This window comes from Ipomoea nil, unplaced genomic scaffold, assembly GCF_001879475.1.
Source record: "Ipomoea nil cultivar Tokyo-kokei standard unplaced genomic scaffold, Asagao_1.1 scaffold2480, whole genome shotgun sequence".
Taxonomy (NCBI): Eukaryota; Viridiplantae; Streptophyta; class Magnoliopsida; order Solanales; family Convolvulaceae; genus Ipomoea; species Ipomoea nil.
Genome location: NW_017618908.1, coordinates 6,669,082 through 6,692,887, shown reverse-complemented (window position 1 = coordinate 6,692,887; position 23,806 = coordinate 6,669,082). Strand labels below are relative to the sequence as shown.

At 33.3% G+C, this 23,806-nt stretch overlaps 3 protein-coding genes and 1 long non-coding RNA gene across 8 annotated transcripts; 3 read left to right on the top strand and 1 right to left on the bottom strand.

Annotated features, from left to right (window-relative positions):
• The first annotated feature begins 2,102 nt into the window (after positions 1–2,102).
• On the top strand, positions 2,103–2,556 carry LOC109152881. Its single transcript, XR_002049431.1, has 2 exons — positions 2,103–2,211; positions 2,327–2,556. It is a non-coding gene; the product is annotated as an uncharacterized LOC109152881 (long non-coding RNA).
• A 2,750-nt stretch (positions 2,557–5,306) lies between these two features.
• LOC109153070 lies at positions 5,307–10,753 on the top strand. 5 transcript variants are annotated; one of them, XM_019300822.1, is made up of 6 exons: positions 5,307–5,394; positions 5,629–5,684; positions 6,461–6,761; positions 6,904–7,020; positions 7,111–10,165; positions 10,321–10,753. In XM_019300822.1, exons 3-6 carry the CDS (start codon positions 6,477–6,479, stop codon positions 10,389–10,391), a joined length of 3,528 nt encoding a protein of 1,175 aa, XP_019156367.1. In that variant the 5' UTR covers positions 5,307–5,394; positions 5,629–5,684; positions 6,461–6,476; the 3' UTR covers positions 10,392–10,753. The 5 variants fall into 5 exon arrangements, 3 of the variants coding, with proteins under 3 accessions (XP_019156367.1, XP_019156366.1, XP_019156368.1); XR_002049460.1 differs by having other exon boundaries at positions 5,310–5,684; positions 7,111–10,085; positions 10,146–10,242; positions 10,321–10,369; XM_019300823.1 differs by having other exon boundaries at positions 5,319–5,394; positions 5,642–5,684.
• A 1,238-nt stretch (positions 10,754–11,991) lies between these two features.
• Positions 11,992–16,951, top strand: LOC109153071 (uncharacterized protein At4g19900). Its single transcript, XM_019300824.1, has 5 exons — positions 11,992–13,548; positions 13,811–13,960; positions 15,005–15,139; positions 15,384–15,578; positions 16,477–16,951. The coding sequence occupies exons 1-5, from the start codon at positions 12,113–12,115 to the stop codon at positions 16,661–16,663; spliced, it is 2,103 nt and encodes a 700-aa protein (XP_019156369.1). The 5' UTR covers positions 11,992–12,112; the 3' UTR covers positions 16,664–16,951.
• On the bottom strand, positions 16,949–18,267 carry LOC109153072 (protein EXORDIUM-like 7). The gene is made up of 2 exons (XM_019300825.1): positions 17,195–18,267; positions 16,949–16,983 (listed from the first exon to the last, which is right to left on the bottom strand). The coding sequence occupies exon 1, from the start codon at positions 18,200–18,202 to the stop codon at positions 17,201–17,203; it is 1,002 nt and encodes a 333-aa protein (XP_019156370.1). The 5' UTR covers positions 18,203–18,267; the 3' UTR covers positions 16,949–16,983; positions 17,195–17,200.
• Positions 18,268–23,806: the final 5,539 nt, after the last annotated feature.

Genomic DNA, 23,806 nt, shown 5'->3' with positions numbered 1-23,806 from the left:
TTTTTTTTTTTTTAACTATAGAACTGATCCTAAAATGTTTTACAAAATTTTTGAAACTTTTGAAATGAGATATTTTGTATACACAAGAACTTTACCTTTAGTACCTATTATATTGTTTGTTTTGATCTTTTATTTGTATAAATAACACTAGTTTTTTTACGCGCTTTGCGCGAATGGGATAATGCCCAATGATTATTTTTAAATAAGTATTTCAAAGTATATCAACGCAATATTATATCGGAGATGTTCATGCATATGTAAATAAATATTGAATTTGTTTATTTAAATCGGTAATTCAAAATATATAAATGCAAGATAATATTTATTGAATTTTCTAATTGATATTTGGTGGTGGTAGTTTTCCCCTACATGTTTCATACATTGTGAGATGTGTGTCGTAGGTTATCATGTGAAAGTATTTAACAAAATATTAATATTTATTATATTTGTATAAAATACTTGGTAAATAAATATATATAATGTATTTTGTATTATAACTTTGATATTTAATTACAAGATAATGTAAAAAGAAGACAATGGACAATGCAGTGAATATAATAAATTAATAAATTTGAAGGTAATGAATCTTTGAATTGTATAAAATAAATATAATATAACTAATGAAATTATATCTATTTTTACATTTTTTATAATGAATAATTTTTTTTAAATAAATGCATTATAGACATCTAATTCTAAATTAATTAAATGCATATGTATTATTTTTTGTTGTAGCTACTACTTTATTTAGTTTAAGAGCAATAAAGTGGGCAAATTATGCTATGGAACCGTGTCCACCTTGCAAGATGGACATGCATATCGGAGATGTTCATGCATATGTAAATAAATATTGAATTTCTTTATTTAAATCGGTAATTCAAAATATATAAATGCAAGATAATATTTATTGAATTTTCTAATCGATATTTGGTAGTGGTAGTTTTTCCCTACATGTTTCATGCATTGTGAGATATGTGTCGTAGGTTATCATGTGAAAGTATTGAACAAAATATTAATATTTATTATATTTGTATAAAATACTTGGTAAATAAATATATATAATGTATTTTGTATTATAACTTTGATATTTAATTACAAGATAATGTAAAAAGAAGACAATGGACAATGCAGTGAATATAATAAATTGATAAATTTGAAGGTAATGAATATTTGAATTGTAGAAAATAAAGATAATATAACTAATGAAATTATATCTATTTTTAAATACCAGAATTATGTGGTCTAATGGTACCCGGGTTGGTCTTTCATTTGGAAAATTATGACTTTGAGCCTCAATTGAGGCATTATTGGTTTTTTGTGTTTCAGTAGGTTGAGAAAGTAGTACAATAGTATGTTATAAAAGATTGTACTTTTGTGCTCTTCTTGTTGTACAATGTCCAATTATCCAATTAAATTCCTAATCTATCCTCATCCTATGTTATTTAATGAAAAGGCCAGAGGGGATGAGTTTTTGATAGTGAAGAACAAACAGACAATGTAACTTAATGCACTTTGGATACTATTAGATGTTGTCTTTGCAAAAAATGTAATTAGTATAATGAATATGATGTTTTGGTGGTTGTTTGGTGACTGATACATTTAGTGAGCAATATTCTTTCATTGTTTCCCTTATACAATTTTGTGACATTATCACTTCATATTTTCTTGCACTTAACTCTCAGATGAAGATGTTGAAATCTTATCTTGTGAAAGCTGCTTTTAGAAACCACATGGCTATAATCTTTTCCAGTTCATTCCACAAGTAATGTTGTGCCTTGAACCTTATCTTCTGTGGATGCATCTTTATTAATATTGTTAATTATATTGCTTTCCTAGAGGGGGGGTGCACAACAGAAACAAGGAGGCAACAGAGTGGATGTAAGAACAGTAGTATTTCTGTTGTCTTTGCAAGTGGATCTTGCACTCAAGTTAGCTAGCTATATAGTTGTCTATATTTGATGTTGTTGTAGAAAGGTGACTTGGGCTTCGTCTATAATTCCTTGTGCTTGCTTCCTAGGAAGAATGGATTAAGTCGTTGACCGATTTCTTGTGCTTGATTTCTAGGAAGCCTAGATTAAGTTGTTGACAGGTTAAGCTGTAAAGAAAGTTTACAGGAAAGTCGCTCTGTGTGTCGACCCTGATAAATTACAGCAACGGGGTGCAACCATTCAGCAAAAGTATTTATGCAAAAAGGTCATTGATCTTCTAAAGGTGTGTTTAGATGTTTGAGTCTTCAGTTTTCTACACCACATTATATGATGCTATGTTCTGTTGACAAAAGGCTCCCTTATTATATCCCTTCTAATTTTATTCTTGATTTTTTTAGGAAGCTTGAAACAAGTTCAACTAAGAAGAGCGGTACGCAGTAGCCAAGACATCAAGTCGGCTATAGTGTTGCTGCAACTGTTGTAATTTATACCATTTCTAAGTCAGGGTTTGTTCCCCCTTGCCAATCTTTTACAACTCTTTACACTTTAGCTTTGTGAATGTAAGCTCCAAGAAATTTGAATTTTAAACATATTTCAGCTCCTACTATATAAAGAGGTAGTAACTCTATTTTTTATAAAAAAAAAAAAAAAATAGTAACTCTATTTGTAAATTGACCTTCAGTTTGCATTTTCTATTATAATTATAATTGCATTAGAAAATATTGAAGTTTTAATAAGTTTTTAGAATATAATACAAGTCTTTATAGAATTCTAACTTATAATTAGAATATTGAAGTCTTAATAGGTTTTCAGAATACAAATGTTTATAAAATTTTAACTTAAAATTAGAATATTGAAGTCTTAATAGGATTTTTAGCATACAAATCATTATAGAATTCTTAACTTATAATTAGAATATTGAAGTCTTAATTGGATTTTAGCATACAAATCTTTATAGAATTCTAACTTATAATTAGAATATTGAAATCTTAATCGGATTATAGAATACGACTTCAAAAATAGAATACAATACAAATCGTTATAGAATTCAATAACTTCTAATTAGAATATTCAAATCTTAATAGGGTTTTAGAATACACATCTTTATGCAATTCTAAATTATATTTAGAATAGTGAGTCTTAATAGGAATTTAGATTTAGAATACAAATATTCACTGCATGCATAGTAACAACTAAAAAAATATAATAGGTGTAAACTGGACGTGGAAATTATTGATGGAAATGGATGCCTTGTTGCATTCGTGTTTGGGAAATGTGGAACAACTATTACTCTTAACCAGCAAACAAGTTATGTAATTGGAACAATATGTACTGCTCCTCTGCCAACCACAAATACTCATGTTTTACATTAAATTAACCTATGACTAACTACATATGCATTTTGCGGGGTCAATAGCTAAGAATTAAACATATCAATAACCAGTTACAAGATGAAGAATCAATCATATACCCAACAAAGCAAAAACATGGTATCATATACCATAACATCATTGGATGAATCATTCTCATTCACTACCACCAATAAATAAGATACAATAAAGACACAACCAGAAAAAAAGAAACTCAACTTCATTAAAGATGTAAAAGATGAAGACAATTCCGAGCCTCAACAAACGCGCACTAAGAAAAATTAATTTACTCTACTCAAATTAGTACTTTTTATCCAATTGTTTTCTTCTGGTGGTTGATCATAATAGATAGTCAGCTTTAATTATTGGTTTATTTGTTTTTACCTATGTTAGTTATAATTTAGCTATTTACAATTTCTTTATCTTTTATTAAAATATAAGCACCGTACTATTTCTTTATCTTTTATTAATTTAGCATTTCTCTCTCTCATTATTATATGAATACTTTAATCAATTAAGAAACATTAACTTAAAAGTATACATTGGGCATTGGTCTAATCGCGCAAAGCGCGTGTGATAACTAATAGTTTAATAAGAGTAATAAAGTGGCGTATATACTTTTCATCAACAATAATGCAATCATTGATTTAAAAAAAAAATACATACAAAAAATATTAATGCAAAAGTATAATTAAAATATTAAGTTTTTTTTTTTCTGATCTAAATAATCAAAAGAATATTAAGTTTTTTTTCTGATCAAATGATTTTTAAAGTTCTTGATTTATAATCTTTGATGCTTAACTTTGAATGTTATGTATTTAGTTAGACTAATTATTTCAACAAAGTTTATGTTAAATTTTATATTATATATATTTTAAATATATTTTAACATATTCGTAGTATATGTTTAACAATTATGCCAACTCTAATTAGGATGTGGTTCGAAACTAAGACTTTTCTTATAGAAATTAATGTGTACGTTAAAATAATAAATACTTAACGAAATATTCCGTTACTAAAGTTTATGCTAACGGAATTTAAGTTATTTAAGGGAAGAAAATAATATAATAGAGGGTAAATAAGGAAAATCAATAAAAAATACTAAAATAAAAATAATATGAACCATTCATTTTAAGAAACAATAGTATAATATGAACCATTCATTTTAAGAAACAATAGGATCGACATTTTTTTTGTTCCAGTTAAGGACCTAACATTATTGGCTCTTATTAGAATTGTATACTGTATTCTATAGATTGTAGATGTAGATTGTAGATGTAGATGTAGATGTAGATTATTATTGAAAATGAGTTATTTTATTTGCAAGGGAATAACATTCCCCACAAACTCTTTTTTGGTATTAATAACATTTTCGAGTTCTCAAGAATAAATTTTTATTACAATACCAAAAAAAAATTATTTTACTCACACATGATTATATTTTTGTGTGTGTAATAATAATAATAATAATAATAATAATAATAATAATAATAATAATAATAATAATAATAATAATAATAATAATAATAATAATAATAATAATAATAATAATAAATTTCAATGCCTTCAATTGTCTTTTTCAATAACCACATTTTTTTTTAACCAAAAACAACATAGGATATAATATATGTGCTACATGTTATCTTTTTTTTTTTTTTTTTTTTTTTTCCAATTCCGTGATATAATAAAAAACAGAAAAGAATATAGTAAAAAATATTTTTTAAAACTCATATACATATATATGGAATTTCCCAATGCCTTTTACTGTCTTTTTCTATAGTCACGTTTTTTTTTATTCGATGATTCATCCAATCGCCCCTGCCACGCGTATCTTCCAAAACAACCCAAACCGCTTTCCGGCACCGCAACAAAAACGAATGTTACGAATAAGATAAAAATATTACGGAGAAACTCCTAAAGAAAGTAAAATATTAAAATATATTAAAATATTTAACAAAATTAAAATTAAAATGGCAAAGATATTTTCACTGATTGAACAATCCTAGTTTCCTTAGGTTTTTTACAATCCGATATTTGATATAAACTCTTTCTTCTACTGCGTTCTCTCAATCGCCGTCTTACTTACTCATCAGGCGGTAATTATCCGTTTCTCTCTCTAAAAAAAAATCTGTATACAACTGCCTTCTTTCTTACAAATTCTCTCTTGAAATCCTTTGGTTTATGTGTGCTGATGAAGAACGAAATCGGATTCTGGAAATTTTTATTTTAACACTTTTATTTTTTTGATGTATGCTTTTGGTATCTAAGGATTTATTATTTATATAGAATCGAACTAATCATACTTTCAGTGCTAAGCGATCTGTTCTTAGTCCTGTTTTGCAGCGATCGGTTTCGGAAAGCGCATTGGCACAGTTGCGATTTAGAGGTGCAGATTTTATTAGCGTTGTGCCTATTTTTTGATTAAGAATGATTGTTTTCAGTGATCTTTTGTTTATTTAAGAATGCTTGTTTTTTCGTTTGGCTGATTTTTTTTCTTCGTTTTCATCTTTCTGTATAGTTTCTGTAAAATGGAATTTTTAGTTACTGTTGTGAATTGTCCGGATTCTCTGTTCCATTATTCATATAATTCTTCTGACTTGCTTTTGACTGGTATCTGTCTATGTTTATGCACGTTATTGCTCTTTACATATTTAATTGAGAGTATTGAAGCAATGTATGCAAAATAAAGCTAAACAATAATCCCCCTTTTTCAGTTCTTATTGATTAGTTGATTACAACTTATACATAATGGTTCCTTGTACTGCGTGTTAGTCTATTTGATTTCTGAATGCAACTTTGCAATTTTAAGTTATGCAGCGTACTATTGTTTTGATGGATAAGGGGGTTCTAATGTGTTGTTTATGTTCTAATTTATACAACTCAACTTGGATTTCTTTCATTATCTCGTTTATATGTCAAGAATGATAACGGATTAGTTTTGTTCCATTATAATGTTCTCTATAATTTCTGTTTTTGTTTTGTTTTGTTTTTTTTTTTTTCTTTTTTATTTGGAGAGTATGGACTGGTATAGAAATACTCTTGTAGTCACCTCAATTTTTTAAATTTTGCTGAAAGAACTATTATGGACAAGGGATAATTGATGTTGCCTTTTGTGTGCATAGAAAGTTGTTTTTTATTGCCTGTATTTGATTAACTTGGCAGATCTAGCATATTTTGAATGGAGTTTGAAGAGGAAGAGAATGGTTTTCATGGAGAAGTACCAGAGTTTGGTGCAATTTTTATGTCTAACATTGCAACAAAAAGAGAATGCTTTAAAAAGAAAATCATGGGCCTTCCATTGTCCAAGGCTAACTTTGTGAAGCAGGTTAAATGTGGAATGGTCTTGTTCCTATTTGAATTTGAGAGGAGAGAACTTTTTGGAGTCTATCGTGCTAGCTCCGATGGTGCAGTAAACATTGCGCCCCATGCATTTAGTTCATCAGGGGACTGTTATCCTGCACAGGTATAGCTTGTTTAAAGTGTTTCTTTTATCATTTTATTTTATTCTAACACCTAATGGAATCTGGAAATTTAGCCTTGTTTTTTCCTTCTAGAATAATGGTAGGATATTTGTAGTTTCTTTATGCCTGTGTTCTGTTATCCAGGTTCGTTTTACCCCAATTTGGGACTGCAGTCCACTTTCTGAACCTGAATTTCGTGGTGCAATTAGAGAGAATTACTTTTCCGCAAAGAAGTTTAACTTTGGTCTATCTCAAGATCAGGTTTGATAATTCTTACATTGACCTTTTAAGGACTATAATGCTAGTGATTTATTTCCCTTTTGTTCTATAACTCTCTTACTGCTTCTGCAGGTCCGCAGTCTTCTGATGTTGTTCAGGACAAGGAAGTTAAGAAATAAGTTACCCCCTAGACAGTTTTCTAGAGATATCAACAGAAGAGTTGGTGAAAATAGTTATATGGTTGATGATGAGATCCCTACAGCAAGTAATGGTTTTCCTAATGAAAATTGCATTGAGCCTTCTGCAGTAATAGCATATCCAAATATTTATTGGGATAGAGAGAATGAACTAAATGTTGATGCTTGTTCTGAACGGAATAGGATTGAGGATGAATATAGAGTTAGTTTTTCAGATGGGGGATACTTGAACAATAACTACAGTGATTCACCAGGTAGGAGAAGAATGGATGATGATGAGAGGATATTGATGAATGATATTGCAGGTAATAGCCTTAATAATGATCATCCTTTGACTATGGGAATGAGATTAGCTGAAGGCAACCAATTCTCAATGGATGATACAGTTAAAAATGACTGTAAAAATCGTCCTTCTGTTATGTCTTCTAATGATATGGCTGATCCTGTTCATTTCATTAGAAAAAATGGTGGTTGCTTGTTTACAAATAGGGAGAGGATAGTAAATCAATCCAACGGAGAATGTGGTTCTGGGATGATCAGATTGACTGAAAGTTATGGGAAACTTTCAAATGATTGCCCATCTGCACTTGCAACACATTATGCTAGGTCTCTGCTGAATGATGGTGCAGAAGAGCTCCATAACCCAGATTATACACCCGCTGTCTCTGGTAACTTTAACAGTGAAAACTTTTTGAGAAATGCTAATTTTCAGCATAGATTAATTCATGATAACACTGAAAATAAGCATCTTAAGGACTGTGTTGATGTTTCCACCATTCCTTCTACTCACTTTGTACATCCATCCCATGACACAGACAAATTATATGGTGATGCCAGATCACCAGTGGGTTGGAATAAAAGCGAACATAGTACTTTTGGGGGTCCAGGCTTTCATTGTAGCAGAAATGAGTATTTTCATTCTCTTGCTAGGGATAGAAGAGTGGATGAAAATACTATTGAGTATGATCTTGGACCTTCTGCTTCAAATGAACAATCCTCTTTTCGTCTAAATGTAGACAAACAATGGGTTAATGCTGACTGGTACAGGAAGAACAATCCTGAAAATGCTGCATCTCTTTTGGAGAATTTTCATAGACCTACTCACTTGATAGGGGGCAATCGACATACTGAGATGAAGCAAATGTCTCCAGCAAGCTGCAGTATGTCATTTTATGAGACTGCTCTCCCTCGAATAACAGATGCAGCAAAATTTGACAACACTTTCTCAAATTTTCAAGATGCAACAATCACAAGAGCTCTGCCATGTGATAACGAGTTTGCTACCTCTCATTGTGGATGCTCGTCATCTTCTCAAGTTGATCATGAATCTAGTTTAGTACAGAATGACTGTCACAGTGTTGGGGAACAAAATCTTGATGTATTTCTCAAAGATATATCAATGCCATACCACGAAAAATTAGGATCTTCAACCGGGCTTCCAGATTTTGCTGCTGATCACAGGCAAAAAAAAGGGTCATATTTACAATCTGGGATTGGTGAATCTGATTTAAATGCTGAGTTTTCTGAGAATGTAGGACTTAATACTACTTCTTCCATGGTTTATAGAGCTCCACCATCTTCAAGGCCATATATGGCTTTTCCAGTTGCTACAGGGCCAGGTGAAGCTAGTCTTCATGGGGAATATACTAGATTTTCCCCTCTAGCAATTGATTCAGGTTGTCAATCACTGGGTATCAAAGAGCGTGTTGCAATGCGAGAAAGTGATGAAATACTTTATCATCATGGTGGAGTTCCAATAACTGACCACAACAATAACTTTGATATTTATGAAACATTTGGTGTGAATGATGAAACTATGTGCAACAGGTTGTCTGAGCTGTCACATTCTGATTATAAAGAGTTCAAGCGAAGAAGTGTCTTTAGTCGGTTATCTTCAAAGAAGTGCACACTAAAAGATGAAGTCACGGGCGTGCATCAAAACCAGGTTTCTCTTTCCAAGAAGCAAATTAAATGCAAACCATTGGTAAAAAGTCATGACAATGGTGAAATTACTGTCCACGGAAAGCATGCTTCAGTTGTTGAGATGGATCACAATTCTTCAATGATTTCTTCACCGAAGAAGAAGAGGAATTTGCAACAATCTATTGAACAAAATGTTCAGCATGCACAAAAAGAGACACGAGCTGTGGATTTTAAGCGTCGGAGTGAGATAAAGAAAAGTTTGCCTGATTGTGACACAAAATATCATTTGATTTCTGTAGAGATGATGTCTTCTGAAAGCTCTGTGGTTAAGGAATTACTAGGTACACCCCCAGAGCACGGAAACCCCACAAAAGAATTGATATCTGAGGAGAAGATGCCTTCTGAAACTGAAATAGTAGTTAAGGAACCTGCATGTAAGCTTGGGAAGCGTAGAAAGCTGGTGAGACCAGTTTTTGGGAAGAGTGATGTTGATCACGAGAGTTCAAATGTACATGCCTTACATGAGGCCTTTAATGATAATGCAAAATTCGTTAAAGCATGTCAACATAATGCCAATCAAGACATTGGGCCCTCAAGTTGCCACGAGCACGGTGATAACAAAAAACAAAGGTTTACCTCTGTGCTCAAGAACAGTTCAGATCCTCAAGACTCATCAAGTAGGGGTCTGGATGGTAATATATCATCTCAAGATAATGGATCAACCAATGTGATATCTTCAACTGTTCAAGAGCACACTGATCCTAACTTGAAACAGAGCCTTGTTTGTGGAAACAAAAGGCGGGAAATGTGTGCCTTGTTGATTAAAGATGTTGATGTTAAAGATATAGGGAAACTACCTCAAAGTGTACCCCTGGAAGCTGATTCAGAAATTTCTCCTGAGGAAGCACCATCATGTATCACAGGTGTCTTGGATTCTGGAACTCGAGACAGTGCTACATCTGAAGCTGCCAATGTTGGTAATGCTACATTTGCCGAAAATGAGGTAAGGAACCATCCTACTGAAGTTGCCAATGTTGGTAATGCTACATGTGCTGATAAGCTTCTAGGTGCCAAAATGAGGTAAGGAACCATCCTACTGGAGCTGGGAATGTTGGTAATGCTACATGTGCTGATAAGCTTCTAAGTGCCGAAAATGAGGTAAGGAACCATCCTACTGGAGCTGGGAATGTTGGTAATGCTACATGTGCTGATAAGCTTCTAGGTGCCGAAAATGAGGTAAGGAACCATCGTAGAAGTCGCAAGTTAAAAAGCGAGAAGGTAACACAACCGTGAAGTTAAAACTAAAAATATGATAGTTGTAGTCAAAGTGAAAGTTAAATGGGTTTTGTGGCTATAAGGGTGGTCTGCAGATTGAAATGCCATGCCGGAGGAAACTATTTTGTCATCCGTCAGTCCTAATTTTTTTGCTTCTTTTTGCTGCTACCCCCTTATCACAATCAGCATTATATACTACTACAGTTCCCTTTGACTCTTTGAAACGATGTAAATTGGAATATCTTTTATTTTTGTGATGAAATATCATCTTGCGTAGTATACTTGCTGCAAGAATGATCAGTCGTCGAACATTCTGGTCAACAATTTGTGATGTTACTCAATTTTCTGTTTATAGTAATCAATTTCTATTTTGCATTTATGCTTCATAGGCACAATGAGGTGTCTCATTCTCGATTGCATCCTTTGCATGAATATTTAAATTTGGTTAACTGGAACATGGATGTAGCTACAAAGTGAATTTTCTTCTTTGTTCTTTACATAAATGTGTTAATTTCTTTAAAACATTCAAAAAATAAAAAATCATAATGTGTTAATAAAGGAGTTGAAATAAAATTTGTAACCTGTAACTGTAATAATATGATGATCAGGAGTTCAGCTCAACTGGTCATAGATGTGACTTTGGAAGAATGACCAGGGATCGAGTCTCACTAGTTGCCGTGTGGGAGCAACCTCTCAAAGTGAGGAGGGTTCCTTGTGCGCAGTGAGCACCGGTCTAGCTTCTGTGGTTCATGCTCAGTTGAGTCACCTGATTTACATCCTCCCAAATGCTTTGTTGGGCCGGGGTGTGGGGGGCCCTTAGGGTTGGGGTTCAACCTTTTCGAAGAATGATGATCAGGAGTTGAAATGGTAACATGTAATTGTAATAATATGACAAGAAGACGTTGAGTTGAAATAAGATTGGTAACATGTAATTGTAATAATATGACAAGAAGACGTTATATGAGTTGAAATAAAATTTGTAACTTGTAATTGTAATAATATGACGAGAGGAGTTAACATAAGATTGGTAATATGTAATTGTAATAATATGACTAGAGGAGTTGAAATAAGATTTGTAATTTGTAATTGTAATAATATGACTAAATAAGTAGAAGAGTCAAAATAAGATTAGAGTCAAAATAAGATTTGTAACTTGTAATTATAATAATATGATCAAAGTAGTCGAAATAAAATTTGTAACTTGTAATTATACTAATCTGACCAAGAGTAGTTGAAATAATATTTAATAATATTAAAAACTTAAAGAAGAAACAACCACGGGCAATGACTAATTAATTCTCATAATCTCATATGAGAAGGTAATCTCATATATATATATATATATATATATATATATATATATTAATATTAGTAATAATATAATTTCCTAAATAATATTACAATATTAATTTTTTCAATATAATTACAGACAATTAAGTTATATATTATTTAATTAATTAATTGAATGAAATTTTACACTAATCTTATATATATATAATCAATATACTTCTAAATATTAAAATTATTTATAATTTAATTTTTAATTTTATTATCAATATATATAATAAAAAAAAAATTTATCTGTGCATTACTAATAATTTACTAGTTAAAAAAAAAAAGGATAAAGCGCAAGCCGGGTTTCCCTCCATCGATACGATCTGATCTGAGCAAAATTCCATTTTCAAAGTTCCGGCAGTCCATTCTCCTGGGCACCCCGCCGCCGCCGCCGCCGTCGTCACATGTTCCGCAACCTGCGCTCGCGGCGGCGTCCGCGATACGGAGCTCAACTCTGTGCCTTTGCTGCTGCCATTCTCCTCCTCCTCTCCGTCTCCCTCCTCTACACCCGACTCAACTTCTTCCACTCCCACCAGCCGCATTCCTACACCAGTCAGTACGACGCCGTTTCGCTCAACAACCCCCTTATCGACGACCTCGCTGACCCCGATTTCCACTCCTCCTCCTCTGATGACCGCATCGACGAGTTTGATGACGCCATCCAGCTCAACTCCAACGACGACGAAAATTCCGAGCCCGAAGAGGAAGACGGGGAAGAGAATAATCAGAACTCGAGAGCCTCGTCGAAGACATACTTTTACGACCATAAAATCGGCGTCGTTAGGAGGGCCTTTAACAAGCGGTCGATTGAGGAATGGGAAGATTACGTGAACTTTGAATCGAGCTTAAAGTTAGGGTTTGGGTATGTGACTGATGAGTCTAAGGAGGCGATTGGATCGGACGATTTGCCAGTAGATGAGAAGATGAGGAAGAAATTGAGTGAAGTAAGGAGCATTGAAGATGCATTGTTGTTGAAGGGCTCACCACTGAGGGAGGGTTGGGGAGACTGGTTCGATAAGAAGAGTGATTTCTTGAGGAAAGATCGCATGTTTCGATCGAATTTGGAAAGTTTGAACCCGAATAATAATCCAATGTTGCAGGATCCTGATGGGGTTGGTCTGACTGGATTGAGTCGAGGGGATAGGGTTGTGCTCAAAGGATTGATGAATGAATTTAAAAAAGTTCCATTCTTGGTGAAAAAGCCACTATCGATCACAGATTCAGAGAAATCCACATCAGCAGAAAATAATGTTCTGGGTACTCATAACATGGAAACTATAGAAAAGAATGATGTGAGGATGAAAACCTTTCAATCTGACTCAGAATCAGTGAAAATGAAAGGTGATGTTGCTATTAAGGGAAGGGATAATGAAGTCAACCAAGGGAGAAGTGAAATCATTAGAGCTGAGAGGAGAAGTTTAAAAGACAATGCTAATAATCAATTACATATTGAAAGAGTTGGGGGTGATAATGTTGGGGTTTTAGCAAATAAGAACACAGAGGAGACAGAGGTGAATGGGGGAAGTGATGTGAAAATTATGGAGAAAAATAGTGTGCTGAGAAGAGAGGTGAATAAACCAGTATATGCTGATGGGAAGAGATGGGGTTATTTTCCAGGTTTACAACCAAACCTGTCCTTTATGAATTTTATGGATTTGTTTTTCAGGAAAGGAAAATGCAATATGAGGGTTTTTATGGTGTGGAATTCACCGCCATGGATGTTTAGTGTTCGTCATCAGAGGGGACTGGAGAGCCTTCTTTACCATCATCCAGATGCTTGTGTGGTGGTGTTCTCAGAGACAATTGAGCTCAATTTCTTCAGTGGTTTTGTGAAAGATGGGTATGTCGTGCTACTTCCATTTACTAACATCAATGTATATAAACTGATTTGCGCCATCCACCTGGGTATAGAAACTGACTTCCATTATCAATTTGGTTGTTTTATTTTATTTTATTTTTAATTAAAGTATCTGTTGCTTTCTGGGAAGATATCAAAATTTTGTTTTTCAGTTTATTACACACTTAATTTTTCATGCTTTACAGTATTTGTTGTGCTATTGGCATAATTTTTTGGATAACAGCTTTCATTGATTGCTTCACAGGTTTAAAGTAGCTGTCGTTATGCCCAATCTTGATGAGTTACTGAAAGATACACCAACACATATGTTTGCCTCAGTCTGGCATGAGTGGAAGAAGACAAAATATTATCCTACTCATTATAGTGAGCTCATCAGGCTTGCTGCTCTCTACAAGTAAAGAATCTTTATCTTCTACAGTATCAATTTTGGCTTAATATGCAGTTACATGGCATTTATTTTAGTCATCTAAACAGTTAGTTTCTGTTTTGATGCTCTCACATTTGTTTTAAATGAGGATTAAGTATCAAAGAGCCATGAAGACTCAAATTTGAAAAGGAAAAGTATGTATCCAGTAGGGTCAGGCAGGAAAGTTTTTTCCAAGTAAATTGTTAGCAATGTGTTGGGAGCTTATCAAAATACATATGGGTATAATAATTTTAAGTTAGAACCAAAGAGTGATTATGTTCTGAATCAAGGAGAAAACTAAGGTCACCGTTGATGTAAAACAATATTATCACTTATTGGAGGGATTAAAAGTACAACCATGAAAGCTTTTCCAGAATTGCATCTTGTGGCTTGTCAAAAGTATTGCTAAACTTTTGCAGTTCCATATGTGCATTTGTTCCATTGTGGTCCAGTTTAATTATTTTTGTGATGGTTAACTATTGGATTCTTGTGCTAGAAGTGAGTCATAAATCCAAAGTCTCCACTGGCTTATTTATAAAAATTCAAAACATACAAATCCTGCAATGCTTTAGAATTAATTGTGCTCTGGATATGTAGAAATTAAAACTTGAAGGATCCAGTTTCTCATTGGTAAAAGGCTAAGTTATAAGAAGTGTAGCTAACTGCAAACTGTGAAAAATACTTGATAGATGTTTCATTGAACATTTTCAATAATACTTTTGAAGTGGTGAAAGATCATGCTAAACAAGGGAAAAAAAGAGAGGAAGGAACCACACTTTTTATTTATTTATTTTTATTTTTTTCTGGTGGAGTTGTTAATTTGTTGTTTCTTTTGCTTATTTTACATGTAAATATGTAATATCAATTTATTGTTAAAGTAACCCATACAATGATTATTTCTGCAAATGTCATTGTTGTTCATTTTTGTTCCAGATTATGTCAACTGAATAATAATCAGTTGAAAATTTTGAAAATAGATCCATTTCATGGCTTTAACAGTCTTGCATTTCTTTTGCTCCTTTACCACTACAGGTATGGTGGAGTCTATCTTGACTCTGACATCATAGTGTTGAACCAACTTTCTTCACTTAATAATACTGTTGGCATGGATGAAGGGATGGATGGAAACACTTTGAGTGGCGCTGTGATGGCATTCAGAAAGCATAGGTACTTGTTTGAGAAAACTACTCAGTTATTTTTTTGCCATGGTTACAAATTTTATCGGTTAGCATTAAGATACTCTTCTTTCTTTGTAATGAGAAGTTGGAGACTTGGAGTTTCTCGTTTTCTGGAGCTTACTGCCATTACCTGATTTATTAAAAATTAGGAGCAAATTTTAAATGCAGTACCTTTTATATTACTCCGTACTTCTTATCCAGGTTTTCATTTATTTTGTTGTACATCTTTTCAGTCCCTTTATAATGGAGTGTTTGAATGAGTTCTATTCATCATATGATGACTCACAATTGAGGTGGAATGGAGCCGAGCTTTTGATTAGAGTTGCTGGTAACTTTTCAAGTAATGATAATGTCTCCAACAAAAATATGGAGCTTAGATTGCAACCATCCTCTCTTTTCTTCCCAATAAGTCATGGCAATATTCTAAGGTATGACTTCAATCTTCTTCTTCTCTTCCCCTCACTCTTCATAGCTGCTTTAATAGTATTGCTGTCACTATAAATTGATATTACTTCCAGACATGGTTAAAAAAATCGCTAGGTGGTCCTCGGGCGCCTAGGCGCCCATATACTTTTTATTTTATTTTTAATTTTTAAAAATTTGTTTAATTTTTTTTTTTTTTTTTTAATTTTTAAGACTTAATAATTATAAACTACGGAGTATTTAATACTTTAATAGTGAATACTAAAATATTAAATATTAACCTAAAAAACATCTAGAGTTTGAACAATTTAGAGTTATTTTACTCAAAACGACGCCCATTTAAAAAAGAAAGGAACAATAGCTAACCGACTGACTAGGTGACCTAGTCGGTGCCTAGGTGACGCTTAGGCGGCCTAGTCGGCTGCCTAGCCGGCCAGCCGCCTAGACCACCAATTATGGTGATATGCTAGGCGGCTGGCTAGCCCTAGCGCATAGGCGCCGATTAATCAGTGCCTAGGCGGGATTTTTGCAACATTGCTTCCAGATTCCCTTCATGCATTTTTATGGCAATCCAAATTATACAAATGCAACGAAACATAATGGAAGACATTAAATAGTACTAAGTAATTCTTAATTCTTTCATACATGATTAAGATTAAACCCTATTATGCATGACCCTCAACTTGCACAACTCTTTTAAGCTTCATAAAGTTTTCTGAAACTGTTGTGATTGTACTGAAAAATGATGTTTTAGTTGGCTATGAGCACATTGTGAATGCCAGTGAGGTCTTGTGATATCAATTCATTAGTAATCTGCTTTGGTGACTGCTGTTTTTATGCACGCGTAAAAAGAAACATAACTAATGTTGTCTACTCCTACCCACTATCTTCGTTTTCTGCCAGATACTTAACTGCACCAGTTACAGAAAGTGAAAGATCTGAACAAGATGCTCTCTTTAAAAAGATCCTTGATGAGTCTCTCACATTTCACTTATGGAATAGCATAACCTCAGCCACTGTTCCAGAGCCTAACAGCCTTGTAGCCCGGATTATAAATCATCACTGTCTTCACTGCTCCGAAGAATTGTAGTATACACAGTAAGCGATCGTTCATGGCTTCGTTGAATGCTTCTATACTTGCTCCGCTGAATTCCTAGTAAACGGAAACATTACGAGCTGGTTGATTAATGCATTATGCTGTACAGTCGAAATTGCCCTTGGATTTTGGCAAGTCTTTGCTATGGTGATGGCATCTTGAGTTCCAAGTAGCTTTGTGAGAAATGTGATGCTTTGGATGGAGGTTGTAATAGGTTTTTTTTTGACAAGTCATGTAAAGTATTATTTTTATTTTGAAGAAAGAGTTCACCATATAGAGAGATATGATTGAAATTAAAATGGAAAATATTTACATTACTGAAGGAATAAATTACAATATTCTTCTCCCCAAAGGTTGATTCTCCAGCCCTAAGGATCCTTCACACTTCAGCTCGACAGAACATTTGGGAGGATCAATGGCTCAGTAGACATGGTTAAATGTCGGTTCGCACAAAAGATCTGTCCATTTTAGACGTAGTACTACTTACTGAATCATTGAATTAAACCCGTTCGGGTGAAAATCACTAATATTCTAGTCCATGGCATTGGGGCCAAAACATCTTTTCTTGATAGGGTTCCAAACCCATTGAACAAGAAACCTTCTTCCATTCACTCCATGCAAGTTAAAGCCATTCCCCTGAGAATCTTTATACACCTCTCCGACATAGCCGCCCCCGGCGCCGCTTCCGTACACACCCAAGCACAAGTCAGCTATTTCCGTCGGCGCCGACGGGTCATCTCCGGCGTACCAAGCATTCACCAGCGGATTACTCGAAATCTCGGCGAGCTCGTGAGCCAACACGCTGATCATCCCGTCCGTCGCCGCGTCCCCGTTCGGCGCTCTCATGAGGTCGCTCCCGCCGTTGGGCGGCCGCCCGGAATACTCCGGCCAAGCGAAAGGGTAGGCGCACATGCCGGCACACTGGCTGCCGCTGTACCCCACCCACGCGTACGGCACGGTGGCGCCGGCGACGGAGGTGAACGTGAAGTAGTGGAACCCGCAAACCGCCCGGCAAAAATCTTGGACTTCAACGTCGTGTGACGTCAGCACCAAGTACAGCCCGCTCCGGTGATCCAGCGGCGCGCCGGCGGTCGCGACGGCGTTCTTTATCACGTGCTGCATCGACAAGCGGCTGAGAAACTTGCCGTGGGAGTATCGGAAATCGAAATACTCGCCGGCGACGGCGATGTCGGCGGTGACATTCCCTCCGGTTTGGTCAGTGTAAAGGCGGACGGTGCGCCACCAATCAGCGACAGAAGGGTGATGGGTGTTTGAAGAGGGAGAGAGTGAACGGAGAAAGTCTCTGACGGTGGCTTGGTGGCCGGGATTCCAAGAACCGTACCAGATTATATAGAGATTGATCGGAGAAGCAAGAACCGGACCCATATGGTATTCAAGATTAACAAGCTCAGAAGAGCCTTCATAGTTATTGGCTTCATATGAAGGCCATGAGAGGGCTAGCAATGAGAAATGTAAGAAACATAGCAAGAGAAAATGGAGATTAAAAGAATGGAGCTTTTGCATTATCTCCATCTCTCTCTAAATATCTGATTGTAAGTATCATGTATATATATATAGAGGTTGCTAGGTACAAAAGAGTTGGTGGGACAATGTTAAATGATGTTTGTTGCCGGTATTCATATATAGAAAATGCTATTTATGTCCGCACAAGCTTAAGCTTAGTTTAATGGTTCAGCAGAACAGTATTTGAGAGAGACCAATGCTCGAATTTTGATGGTGATAATGTAGTGATCAATCGTTATATCGTGCACCATGATACATATAGCATTGTGCGTCCCGTGCGTAGCATTGTGCGTCCCGTGCCTCTCAAAACAGCGTCGTTTTGTTAAATTGTTAAAAAAAAATCATTTGTTTTAAATGCACATAAACTCATAATAGAGTACACATAAACTCATAACAAAATACACATAATCTAACATAATACATAATATACTCAAACTTTTAACTGAATACACATAATGGGGTTTGGTTAACATAATACACATAAACTCTTAATTGAATACATATAAACTCATAACATAATATAATAAACTTTTAACTGAATACACATAATGAGGTTTGGTTAACATAATACACATAAACTCTTAAGTGAATACACATAAACTCATAACACAATACACATAAACTTTTAACTGAATACACATAATGGGATTTGGTCTGTTCAGACGGACGGAGTGACGTCAGCAAGAAACGCTCGCGTTTTGTGCCTGGGCGCACATTGCTATGTGTGCCGTGGTGCACGATATAAATTGCCTGTAGTGATTATGCCTTAAAGTGAATTTCTTGTGCACACTGGTATTTGACCATATATGCTGCGTCATTGAGTCAGAGTGATTTACATCCTCCTAAATATTTTGTCGGGCCGGAGTGTGAGGGTCCTTTGGGCTGGAGATTTAACATTTTGGGAGAAAAAGAAAATGTTATTTGTTATTAAAATAATGTTATTTTTTCTCCTAAAATTATCTCCAATAAAATTTGAATTTGTATATTACTGATTACTAATAATTTGTATAAATACATTCGGAGTTTTTTTTAAAAAATTAAAAATTATGTAAAAATCGTAACATAAATAAATAAAATTATATAAAAGTCATAAAATTTTAACCAGAACAGAAAATATGTTAACATAATTCGCTGTGTTAACTTATACATTGTATTACTTTCTTATACACTTATAAATCTTTTTAATTGTACTTTTCTTCTTTTTCATTTTCTATTTTGAATTGTTAACAGAATTAAATAGCCCCATTAAATGTAATCAATTGTACATTTTGATTACTTTCTTACAATTACAAGTTTTTTTTTCTTTAAAACATTTTTTGTTTGTTTGAAATTGGCAATAATATTTCACTAAGCTAGTTATTCTTAATAAGATTTTCCCCCTTAACTATTCAATTTGAACTAACTAATTCAAACCAAATCATACATAATAGGAATCACCTCATTAACAAATTGTCCCACTTCGTAACATCGTATAATACTCACGTCGTTGACTTTGTCTAGATCAATTTTGCTTCTCAGATCATTTATAACTGTTACGTTCATGCCCCATCCAATTGATTGCCACTAAACTATGGTCTATCAACCCCTCAACAATTGATTGAGCACCCCTACCAAACTCTTCCTAAGCTAGCCAAGTCGATTGGTCGAGCCGATCGCTCAACAACCTCTAACTAGTCCACTATCTCATTATATTTAATTCTAAAATATCTTTTAGATTCCTATCCCAATATTGAAAACACACTTCATGCCGCTATTTAATTTAGTTAACTATTTGTAAATAAATTAATTCTCATAGTAAATTAATCAAATAAAAATATATCATATGTTAAACAAATTTGGTGCAATTAAGCATTATCCATTGGAGAGTTGGCAGTGGGCGGAAGTTATGGGATGATTGATAGTTTGTTGGAGTGATTCTTCTAAACTTTACTTTTCATCATTGTTTACATAACTTTATAATTATATATATTGATTAGTAGTGACCATATGCATGCATGTTCCATCTTTAATTTCTTCTTTATTCATCTTAATTAATTGCATCTATTTGATCGATGTGTATGTATTACACATTTCCTTCTCCGTAACCAACCTTAACTTTCTGTTTATTTTGTGCCACCCCCCAGACAACGTTTGTTTGTATTAGGTTTTTAGGATGGATTAAAAATCTCTTCATTATATTATATATATTAATCATATATTATATTATATTAATTATATACCCATGTGTATGGATCTCTTTCAACTTAAACAGAGATCTCGGACTTGAGCCTTGAGAATACGACAACTTTAAATGTCCAAACCCATAAGAGATCGGAGTACTTTGCCACTTTTAAGATCCTACTCGTCATGAACATGTTTAGTCTCCGTATGTAATTGGCAGTTGATTGATTAAGAAAACCTGTGGCCAGAAAAAGAAAATTATATACACTGAGACTATCAAAATAATATCATATTGACCACGTCTATTCAGGGAACAGAATTGAGTGGCGAATGGGTTCTTGAGTTGTTAATGGATGACATCCTGGGGCTCTCCTACTCCTAGAGTTGTAGGCTTCATGGTTTGGATTAGTATGGGAGCAACCTCTCAAAGTGAGGGGGGTTCCTTGTGTCCAGTGAGTAAATGTCTAATCTCGGTGGTTCATGTTCAGTTGAGTTACCATGATTTACATTCTCCCAAATGGTCTGTCGGATCGGGGTGTGGGAACCCTAAGGGTTGGGGTTCAACCTTTTGGAAGAATAATATCACTACTTATGGAACATGTATCACGGGAGGTTATAAAATTTGTCAATCATATATTTATTATTTATTACTCGGTATTATACGAGACTTAATTTATAAAATTATGTGTATTGCATTTGTATGCTTATGTATCGACCATCATAAAATGCTGTGAGTCACCGTGATTTAACAAAGATAAAACAATTTAAGCATTAAAGACTAATACCTAAATTTATTGTCTTCTTGTTTATGCACGCTAAGTTATAAGTAATTGTCATTTTCATTTTAACGATGAATAAATAAGTAAAGGGGTTTTGTTTAATTTTGTGATAATAGATTAACAAACATGTGTGTAATATGACTAGCAAAAATTTTGCTTACAATTTCATAGTATAATTTTAGGTTTAAAAATATGAATTTGAATAAAACTATTTTTGACCATATATATATGTTTCAAAAACATGAGTTTTCGATTTTAGTGATGAATATTTAATTATAGATAATTAACATTATATTAATTATTTATTTATGTATAGCAGTAGCAATGAAACTAACTTCTTCTTCTTAAATGCTCATGAAATGACACTTTTTCCCCCTGAGTTATATACTTATAGTCATTTTTCCCCCTTAATTATTTAGGTAAGCACATTAGCTCCCTCAATTATTCTAAAAGTGGTGATTTTTTCCCCTGATATATTAAATTGACATTTCTACCCTTAAAGTGAACATTTTATTTATTTTACTTCTCCAATAAATTATCGCGTATACGTAGGGATGACCACGGTGCAGATCAAACTGAACCGGACACTATAGCAATTGAATAAAAAGTTTGCGATTATGATTCAGATCTAGAACCTAATATTTGGATTTCAATTTATTAAAATTATGAATTAAAAAAATTGGATCTTGAACCGTGAATCGGCCGTTCTGGATCTGGTTCGCGATTTTGAACCGTCTTTATTTTAAAATTTTATTTTTTATTTTAAATAGTCTAAATTCAACAATAAATGTATTTTATTTTTTCAGTTCAGAACATGAATCGTCCGTTCCGGTTCACGATTTTAATAAACTCTAAATATCGAGTTTCGATTCTAAATTGCAATTGGAATATTTCGGTTTGGTTGCTATAGTGTTTGTTTGGTTTGAACCAAATTATTGTCATAATTTGTTGGAGAAGGAAAATAAATGAAATATTTATTTTAAGGCTAAATATGTCCATTTAACATTTCAGGGGGAAAAACAGCCACTTGAATAATTCAGGAGGAGAAAGTGCTATAAGTATATAACTTAGGGGGAAGAAGTGCCATTTTCCTTTTTTTTTTTTTTTTTTTTTTTTTTTTTTTTGGTTCAATTCTATTACCACCCATTTAGAATGGTAACAGATTGACACTACATAATAGTTAATAAGTCAAATCACAATCTAACTTGATAGAGCTTATGATGGAGTATTTGTCAATCTATCGAACACAAATCAACATTTTTACATGGGAAAGTATACTTTTTGTCTCTAAGTTATATGGTAACGGTAAGAATTGTCCTTAATTATTGGTCGTATATATTCACTTTTTGTTCCTAAACTATATATCATTGGATTTGCACTTTTCGTTCATAACCTATACTAATGTTGTAAATTTTGTCTCTAATATTTTGTTAGTAAAAGATGAAAAGTATAACACCAATAGTAGCTTAAAGTGAAAACGACCAACAATTAGAGATAAATTTTATAATTATTCTATAACTTAGGGACAAAAAGTGTAACTTTTTTACATGCATAGTATACCAAATAAGTATATCTGGAAGTCAAATTGAAACTTTAAACATAATATTCTATGTGGTCCTCTCTTGAATAATTTACTTCTTAATGTTCAACTTTTGACATGGTGATACAATTCTTTATATTTATTGGTTGTTTTGACATACCTTAAAAAACGAATTTAATTAATAATCATATATATATATATATATATATATATATATATATATATATATATATTATATATATATATATATATATATATATATATATATATATATATAGAGAGAGAGAGAGAATTAAATTCAAATGCAGTGATAGGCTTCCGGTGTGGAGATGTGGTTTAATCTCAACCATTGATCTAATAAAAATCAATAGTCCATATTGAACACAGATTAAAAAAAATGCGGTGGTAATTTGATTTTTTTTGCATCTAGGTCAAATTTAAGGTGCATGATTTTCCTTTTTAAAGTGCGTCGGTCTAAAGTTTTAGGTGCGTGGTTTTCCTTCTAAAGGTGTGTGGTTTTCCTTCTTAAGGTGTGTGGTCTATGTGCTTAAGGTGCGTTGTTTTCCTTCTTAAGGTGCGTCTATTTAAAGCATTAGGTGTGTGATTTTCTTTCCTAATGTGCATTATTTTCCTTCTTAAGATCTTTATTTTCCTTCTTAAGATGCGTTGTTTTCCTTATTAAGGTGCACAATTTTTAGAAGTTTACTTCTTTAATTGAGGAGACGCATTTTTTTTTTTTAAATTTTCATTGATTTAAGTCGTTGATCTAGATTTGATCAACAACTCATATTAAATCGCATATTCGCACTTAATCAAATATTTGCACCTATGTAAAATTGTAAATTATGGAGATGACGTATCATCACACATTATATACAACTAATTATATTACATAACAAAAAGAAATTAAAAATGGGAAATACTATTATCATTATGTTTTTATTTACTACTTCCATCGTAATTTTTATTTTAATAGGTGAAGATAAACTAATTAGTTGAAAGGAAACTATTGTAATTAGAACGTAACGTACTCTCCCTTTCAAATATTTACAAATGATCAAAGATTGATCTTATTCTTCTATATATCTATTAACTTATTCACATGGAGACAAATTCTTCTTCTCTCAAAGGTTG